Source organism: Emys orbicularis, chromosome 20 (genome assembly GCF_028017835.1).
Source record: "Emys orbicularis isolate rEmyOrb1 chromosome 20, rEmyOrb1.hap1, whole genome shotgun sequence".
Classification (NCBI taxonomy): Eukaryota; Metazoa; Chordata; order Testudines; family Emydidae; genus Emys; species Emys orbicularis.
In genome coordinates this window covers 18,722,399-18,730,884 of record NC_088702.1, presented here as the reverse complement: position 1 = coordinate 18,730,884, position 8,486 = coordinate 18,722,399, and the positions used below count along the sequence as shown (strand labels likewise).

Here is an 8,486-nt window from a genome sequence, read left to right as displayed (position 1 = left end):
ACCCCTCCCACAGCCTTTGTCCAGTTTCCCGGGCAAAGGTGTCACCTCGCCCCAGCCCCCTCCTGGGTTCTCATGTTACAGGCTCAGGTATTTTCAGTCAGTCTCCCATCCCCCAATGCCGACTATCCCAGCCACACTCCCCTGTCAGCACTCACAGACCACAGTAAGAACAGTCCCAGTTCGTCACATGAATAAACAGCTGTTAAGCTACAGAATTGCTTAAATAAATGTTTCAAGCTATTTCCGTAATTCTATAGCTTAGCCGCCATTTATCCAGGGGCTTAATTTTTATGTTTTTTGGATTGTTAGAAAATAGCGAATGACACATTCCTCATTTGCCAGATCCTTCTTTGGGCTTTAGCAAAAAGCAGCCCCAAATTTAGCATCAAGGCCGGGTTTAGTTGTAAAATCAACATGTGAGGTCTCAGGTGCAGAACTGGGGGGGGAGGGGACGGGACGGGGGACGGACACGACACACACAACCTTTGATAACGATGGGGATAAACTAGAGGGAGTCTAGAGGAGTGGGACAAAAATGAGCAAAGGTTCAGAAAACCTGAGCTGGGAGGGAAGGATAAAAACCGGGGCTTGTTTAGTCTTGAGAGAAGACGACTGAGTGGGGATCTGAGAACAGGCTGCAAACATGTTTAGGGCCCTTCTAAGGAGGACGGAGATCAAGGCAGGACAAGCAGGAATGGGCTTAACCTGCATCCAGGGAGATGGAGGTTGGATATTAGGAAAAACTCTCTAACTCCCAGGAGAGTTCAGCTCTGGAATCGGTGGCCAAGGGAGGCCGTGGGATCCCCGTCACTGGAGGTTCTTAGGACCAGGTTGGACAAACCCCCGTCAGGGCTGGGGTGACTGGGTCCTGCCTCAGCGCAGGTCTGGCCTGGACGGGCTCTGAGTCCCATTGCGACGACTGGGTTTTCATGCTTCCTGGCCAAGGAGGCTCAGGGTTTTCCTTAGAAAAATCACTAGAAAGCGCAACTGGGAAGCCAGGTTTACGTGGCTGGTTACGGTGCCGAGTTCCTGCGCCCGCCGATTTGAATCCTGATTAAAATTGGTGATTTAAATCAATCCACCCCAGCCTATTTCCTGCCTATTCCGCCCGGGAGGGGAGTGGGACCGTCCCCTGTCGTGCTGGGCTCCCCATCCCCTGGGGGCAGCTCCTCCAGCCTCACAGACCCGTTGGCGCTGGGACGGTGCCCACCAAGAGCTGTCTCCAGCCACTGTCCCCCCACCCTGCCCTGTAATCACCCCTGCTTTGGTGTTCGCCATCCCGCGCTGGATCCGTCCCCCTCTGCTGAGCTGGGCAGACCTGGATTGATTCCCACCCTGAGAGATAGAGGGCGCCCGGCACACTCATTCACACACAAGGGGCAGGGCTCGTCCCCTCCAGCAGGGACACACAGACACAGAACAGGGCTCATCCCCTCCAGCAGGGGGCAGCAGGGACACACACACACACACACAGGGCTCATCCCCTCCAGCAGGGGGCAGCAGGCAGACACACACACACACACACACACAGAGCAGGGCTCGTCCCCTCCAGCAGGGACACAAAGACACCTCCCTACCCCGAATACCACACACAAAAAATGTTGAAAATAAACAAAAAAAGACAGCTGTGGTTTATTCTGACCCTCATCCTGGTGGATCCAACATGGATCGGATCCGGTGCCGCGGCGGGCGGCAAATCCGGGTGTTTAGCCATCCCCAAGGTCCCTAGGTAGTAGAGCTGAGAGCATCCCTGGCGGGGTGGGGGTGGGGGCAATTAGTTTCCGTGGACTAAGGTAACAAAGAGACCCAGGGAGCTGAGCGCCAGGAAGCCGGTGATGACAGCTTTGACCAGCAGCGCCGTCCAGCTGCCCAGCAGGAAGACGTGAACGAAGGATCTGGAAGGGAGAGAGAGAGAGAGAGACGGGCAGAGACGTGAGTTAGCAGGAACTCCAAGGCTGGGGCACTGCCCTGGGGAAGCTCGCAGCACCACAGTGTCCCCACACCCCTTAGTGAAAGGGAACGGGGCGGGAGCGCTCTGAGAACGTACAGCGCGTGGCGCCGCGGGATGGCGGGCCGCTACGGAGACCCCAAGGGTGAGGAAGATTTTCGACAGGGCAGTTTACAGCCGTCTGCGGGAAACCAAAATGTTCAGGGCCGACAAGGGGTGGGGGGGAAGTGGGGAAGGTTGCGATTGTCCCAGGGCTCCGAGCTCGGGGGGCCCAAACCCCTGTAACTGGTGAAAAGGGAGGGAGGGGGACGCCGGCACACATGATGTCGGGGGCCCCAAACTTCTCTGGATGTACCTGTCCCAAGACAAGCCTGTCCTCCAGCCAGGGCTCTTGGCCCAGATCATCCCCCCCCCCGCTCCACTCCCTAGATCCTCTCCCTTGCCAGAGCCCCAGCCCACCCAGCCCCTAGATCCTCTTTCCCCCCTGCAGCCCACCTGGCCCCTAGATTCTCCCCCTAGCCCCAGCCAGGTCCAGCGGGAACCTAGGCCTGCTTGCCAGCCCCTGCACACCACCTAGGTCCCTGTCCCCCCTCCAGCTGGGACCTGCCACCCTCCCCAGACCCCACCTCCAGCCAGGTCCCCAACTGCCCTGGAGCCCTGTGCCCCGCCCCGAGAGGCTCCGCCCCATCCCCCGCCCCCAGAGGCTCCGCCCCCCACGCTCACTCCATGAAGAAGGCCTTGTAGACACTGAGGCCCAGCAGCAGGGTGAGGGGCAGGCGGTAGCGCTTGGGCAGGTCGTAGCGGGTGAACATCCACACCAGGGCAGCCATGGCGATGTAGTGAACCTGGGGAGGGAATGCAGGGCAGGGGTGTGTCAGAGAGAGCAGGGCACTGCCCTGAGGAAGATCGCAGCACCAGGGTCCCACCCCCCACAACTGGGGCACTACTCAGGGGAAGATCACAGCACCGATCTGTCCACTCCCCACCCACGTCTGGGGCACTGTCCCAGGGAACCTCACAGCACCGGAGCGTCCCCTTCCTTGGGGCTGGGGCACTGTTCCAGGGAAGCTCGCAGCACTCACACATCCCATTCCTTGGGGCTGGGGCACTGTTCCAGGGAAGCTTGCAGCACCAGAGCATCCCCTTCCTTGGGGTTGGGGCACTGTCCCGGGGATTTTCGCAGCGCCAGAGTGTCCCCTTCCTTGGGGCTGAGGCACTGTCCTGGGGAAGCTTGCAGCACTCGCACATCCCATTCCTTGGGGCTGGGACACTGTTCTAGGGAAGCTCACAGCGCCAGAGCATCCCCTTCCTTGGGGTTGGGGCACTGTCCCGGGAGAGCTCACAGAACTGGAGCGTCCCCTTCCTTAGGGTTGGGCTCACAGCACCTACATGTCCCCCTCCTTGGGGCTAGGGGACTGTCCCAGGGAACTTCGCAGTGGCGGAGCGTCCCCTTCCTTGGGGCACTGTCCCAGGGAAGCTCACAGCACTGGAATGTCCCATTCCTTGAGGTTAGGGCACTGTCCCAGGAGAGCTCACAGAACCGGAGCGTCCCCTTCCTTGCGGCTGGGGCACTGTCCCGGGGAAGCTCGCAGCAGAAGGCCCAGGCAGCAGTAGAGGGGCTCTCACCAGACTGATGTTGGAGTCGATGCTCATCTGGATATATTTCCAGTCAAACTCAATGCCGCGGGCTCCCACCCAGAGAGGAATGCACCTGACAGACACACAGGGAGGGTCGGAGGTTGCTCAGCCCAAACCCCACAGCTGGGACAGGCAGGGAGTGCTCGTCCAGCGCTGAGATGCAGCCAGCTCTGGGGCTGCTGGGGAACAGCCGCACAGAACATCAGGACGGGAAGTGAAGGAGAATCCTTGGTCCCAGTGACATTTTGTAGGGCCCTGAGTCGGTGACTGTTCACGGTGGCACAGCGCCCCCTAGTGCTGCGCTAGGGAACCGGGGCCAGCCCTGACTGCCAGGGGAGAGTCCTCACCAGTGTGCCCTCTAATTTTTCCCACCCGTGTGGGGAATGAAATTTGTTATGTGCAGCAATATGGAGGGGACGTGTGACACGACCCTGTGACACATCACCTCCATATTGGGGCACGTAACAAAATTCATGTGGCGGGGGTAGGGCCGAGGGGTTCGGAGTGTGGGGGGGCTCAGGGCTGGGATAGAAGGTTGGGGTGTGGGGGAGTGAGGGCTCTGGCTGGGGGTTTGGGCTCTGGGGTGGGGCTGGGGATGAGGGTTTGGGGTGCAAGGGCTCCGGCTGGGGGTGCAGGCTCTGAGGTGGGGTCAGGGATGAGGGGCTCAGAGGTTGGGGTTCGGGGGGGGTGAGGGCTCCGGCTGGGGGTGCGGGCTCTGGGGTGGGGCTGAGGGGTGCAGGGCTGGGCTGTGGGCTCCGGCTGGGGGTGTGGGTTCTGGGGTGGGGCTGGAGATGAGGGGCTCAGAGCTGGGGCAGAGGGTTGGGGTGCAGGGGGGTGAGGGCTCCGGCTGGGGGTGCAGGCTCTGAGGTGGGGTCAGGGATGAGGGGCTCAGAGCTGGGGTAGAGGGTTGGGATGCAGGGGGATGTGGGGGTGAGGGTTCCAGCTGGGGGTACAAGCTCTGGGGTGGGGTCAGGGATGAGGGGTGCAGGGCTGGGGTGTGGGCTCTGGGGTGGGGATGGGGGGCTCAGAGCTGGGGCAGAGGGTTGGGGTGCAGGGGGTGAGGGCTCTGGCTGAGGATATGGGCTCTGGGGTGGCGCTGGGGGTGAGGGGCTCAGAGCTGGGGTCGAGGGTTGGGGTGCAGGGGGGTGAGGGCTCCGGCTGGGGGTGGAGGCTCTGAGGTGGGGTCAGGGATGAGGGGTGCACGGCTGGGGAGTGGGGGTGAGGGCTCTGGCTGGGGGGGCTGGGGATGAGGGGTTTGGGGTGCAGGGGTGTGAGGGCTCCGGCTGGGGGTGCAGGCTCTGGGGTGGGGCTGGGGATGAGGGGCTCAGAGCTGGGGTAGAGGGTTGGGGTGCAGGGGGATGTGGGGGTGAGGGTTCCAGCTGCGGGTACAGGCTCTGGGGTGGCGCTGGGAGTGAGGGGCTCAGAGCTGGGGCAGAGGGTTGGGGTGCAGGGTGGTGAGGGCTCCGGCTGGGGCTGCAGGATCTGGGGATGAGGGGGTTGGGGTGCAGGCTGCCCCAGGCTATGGCGGGGAGAGAGGACTCCCCGCAGCAGTACCTGGGCTGGGGAGTAGAGGCACCTCTCCCCACTGCTGCAGCTCTGGTCCGGGGCGGGGGCGGGGCGCCGAGGCAGATCTGGGGCTGGGGGAGGGGCATCTCTCCCCGCCACTGCCTGCGCGGCACTTCATAGGCTGCTGCGCGGCCGCGCAGCTTAGAGGGAACTTAGGCCCTCCCCCATCCCTCGCAGCACAGCGCCCCCTAGCTCCACACGGGGGCCAGCCTTGGCCGCCAGGGGAGGTCTCCCATCCACGCCCTGGCCCAGCTTAGCGGGAGGGCGGGTCCCACCTGGACATGACGAGCTCGGCCGTGGCCCATCCCATGGCTGCCACCATGATCTTGTACTCGCCCTTCCCCGCGTTCCTCGACATCACCAGGTGCAGCCCCACCAGGTCAGCCAGGTCCACCGTGGCCTTCATGAACTCCTGGGGAATACGAGGGGTTAAACAGTGCCCCTCACTCCCGACCCGCAGCCCCCTGCTAGCCCAGCCCTGGGCTCTGCCCCCACACACCCAAGTTGAACTTACCCCCACAAAATCGTAAGCCCCGGCTCCACCCTCCCAGGTGGGAAAGAAAGTGGCCAAGAACAGCATCTGGAATGAAAAGCAACGAGAGATGACACAACATCACAGCAACGGGCCCAGCATGCCTCAGACCAGGTCAATAGGCCCATGTAGTCTCTCACTCCCCTCCCATAGCCAGGGAGAAAACCCAGGAGTCCTTGCTCCAACCCCGCCCCCTCCCCCCGCTCTAACCCCTAGACCCCACTCCCCTCCCAGAGCTGGGGAGAGAACCCAGGAGTCCTGGCTCCCAGCCCCCCTTGCTCTAACCACTGGACTCCCCTCCCATAGCCAGGGAGAAAACCCAAGAGTCCTGGCTCCAAACCCATCCCCTGCTCTAACCCCTAGACCCCACTCCCCTCCCAGAGCCAGGGAGAGAACCCAGGAGTCCTGGCTCCAACCCCGCCACCCCCCCCACCCCCGTTCTAACCCCTAGACCCCACTCCCCTCCCAGAGCTGGGGAGAAAACCCAGGAGTCCTGGCTCCAAACCCGTCCCCCGCTCTAACCCCTAGACCCCACTCCCCTCCCAGAGCTGGGGAGAAAACCCAGGAGTCCTGGCTCCCAGCCCTGAGGTCGGTGATAGACGCACCCCTCACCTTGCAGAGCTGGACAAAGAGGTAGGTAGCCCCAGCTTGGACGCATCTCCAGAAAGCGTTATACTCCGACCTGCGGGGAAGGGGGGAGAGATCAGCTGGGGGCATGTGGAGGGGCCCCCCAGTGATGTTCCCAACCCAGGACAATCCAACCCCTCCCCCCAGAGCCACCCCTGCAGTCCCAGGAGCAAAGGCAAGTTCATGGCAGGAGGAGGAATCCACTAGCCCAAACAATGTGGGGGTGTCACCAAGACCTCGATTCACGATAGGATCAGCCCCATGTGCCCATCTACCCTGGTATCCCGCCCACCACCCCGCTCAGCCCCAGGGGCCCCATCTATCCCGGTATCCTGCCCCACGGGCCCATCTACCCCGGTGTTCCATCCCCACCCCGCTCAGCCCCAGGGACCCATCTACCCTGATATCCCGCCCCGCTCAGCCCATCCACTCCGGTATCCCGCCCCCAACCCGCTCAGCCCCATGTGCCCATCTACCCTGGTATCCCGCCCACCACCCTGCTCAGCCCCATGGGCCCCATCCATCCCAGTATCCTGCCCCATTCTGCCCCAGGGGCCCATCTACGCCGGGGTCCCGTCCCCACCCCGCTCAGCACCAGGGGCCCATCTACCCCAGTACCCCACCGCACAGGCAGTATCCCCAGCCCCCCCGGAAGCATCGCTGCACCCCAAACCCTGCCTCCCCAGCTAGGCAGAGCAGCTGCCCATAAGTACAGACCCCAGACCAGGCACTCACAGGCCGCTGCACTTGTAGGTGATGAAGTAGGGGAAATAGGCCAGCGCGAAGCAGTTGCCAAAGTGGAAGAGGGTCATGGCTGCGCTGGCGCCAGGATCAATGTGAGGGTGGGGCGGGGGGGCCCGTCTGGCACCGCCCAGATCCTGCCTGGGGAGAATGACAGGGATAGAACCCAGGAGTCCTGGCTCCCAGCCCCCCCGTTCTAACCCACCAGATGCCACACCCCTCCCGGGGGCAGGGAGAGAACCCAGGAGTCCTGGCTCCCAGCCCCCCCCCCCCGTTCTAACCCACCAGACGCCACACCCCTCCCGGGGGCAGGGAGAGAACCCAGGAGTCCTGGCTCCCAGCCCCCCCGTTCTAACCCACCAGACGCCACACCCCTCCCGGGGACAGGGAGAGAACCCAGGAGTCCTGGCTCCCAGCCCCCCCGTTCTAACCCACCAGACGCCACACCCCTCCCGGGGGCAGGGAGAGAACCCAGGAGTCCTGGCTCCCAGACCCGCTGCTCTAACCAATAGACCCCCCCAGCTCCTCCCCCCGACTACACCCCACACACCCCCGGGCCAGGGATAGAACCTAGGAGTCCTGGCTCCCCGCCCCTCCACTACACCCCCCTCCGAACCAGGAACAGATCCCAGGAGTCCGGGCTCCCAGCCCCTGATACTCACTAGACCCCACCAGTCCCTAGCACATGCGCCGCAATGAGCAGCAAGGTGGATTGACTCTTGCCCTGCCCCAGTGCACTCTGGGAGCTGTAGTTACTAGTTTCCCTTGGACCAGCCTTTCTATTGGCCTAACTGGGTAATTGGACTACAACACCCATGATGCAGCGCGCACCCAGCTGGTCTGAGAGCAAAGCACTATGGGAATCAGACACGGTCACAGTACCATTGGACTACATCTCCCATGAGGCTGTGCACCCAGTATGGCGAGCGGGGCAGCATGGGAGTTGTAGTCACTCGTTCACTGGACTACATTTCCCGTGATGCAGCAAGCCCTGGCAGCAGTGCACTATGGGAGCTGTAGTCTTCCAGCCAGCTTGCACAGCAATAAGGACTTCAGATCCCCACCATGCATGTGGAGGCATTAATAATAGTAGGGTGTAGTTGGTTTGAGAAGGGGAGGGGGAGTCAGGACTCCTGGGTTCCTTGCAGGGAGTGGGGTCTGGTGGTTAGAGCGGGGGGGGACGACTGGGAGCCAGGACTCCTGGGTTCCATCCCCGGCACTGGAAGTGGAGTGGAGTGGAATTCTGCCTACACTCTACATCCTGAAGCCAGATCCAGGGGACAATAATGGATTAAACAATCATTTCCCCTTCCCCCGCCCCCCATAAGTGGCTCAATCCAGGGCCGCCTGGCCAGATGTTCCTCACTGCTGCATCCCGCAGCTCTAAGGGTTTCCCTGCCTTTGTGCCTAATCCCATTGCATAAACGGCTGGGA

At 62.4% G+C, this 8,486-nt stretch overlaps 1 protein-coding gene across 1 annotated transcript; it reads right to left on the bottom strand.

The window, feature by feature from the left end:
* Positions 1-1,615: 1,615 nt before the first annotated feature.
* Positions 1,616-7,788, bottom strand: TMEM147 (transmembrane protein 147). Its single transcript, XM_065420195.1, has 8 exons — positions 7,715-7,788; positions 7,047-7,193; positions 6,297-6,366; positions 5,667-5,732; positions 5,428-5,564; positions 3,575-3,659; positions 2,672-2,793; positions 1,616-1,895 (listed from the first exon to the last, which is right to left on the bottom strand). Exons 2-8 carry the CDS (start codon positions 7,121-7,123, stop codon positions 1,775-1,777), a joined length of 678 nt encoding a protein of 225 aa, XP_065276267.1. The 5' UTR covers positions 7,124-7,193; positions 7,715-7,788; the 3' UTR covers positions 1,616-1,774.
* Between the last annotated feature and the right edge of the window lie 698 nt (positions 7,789-8,486).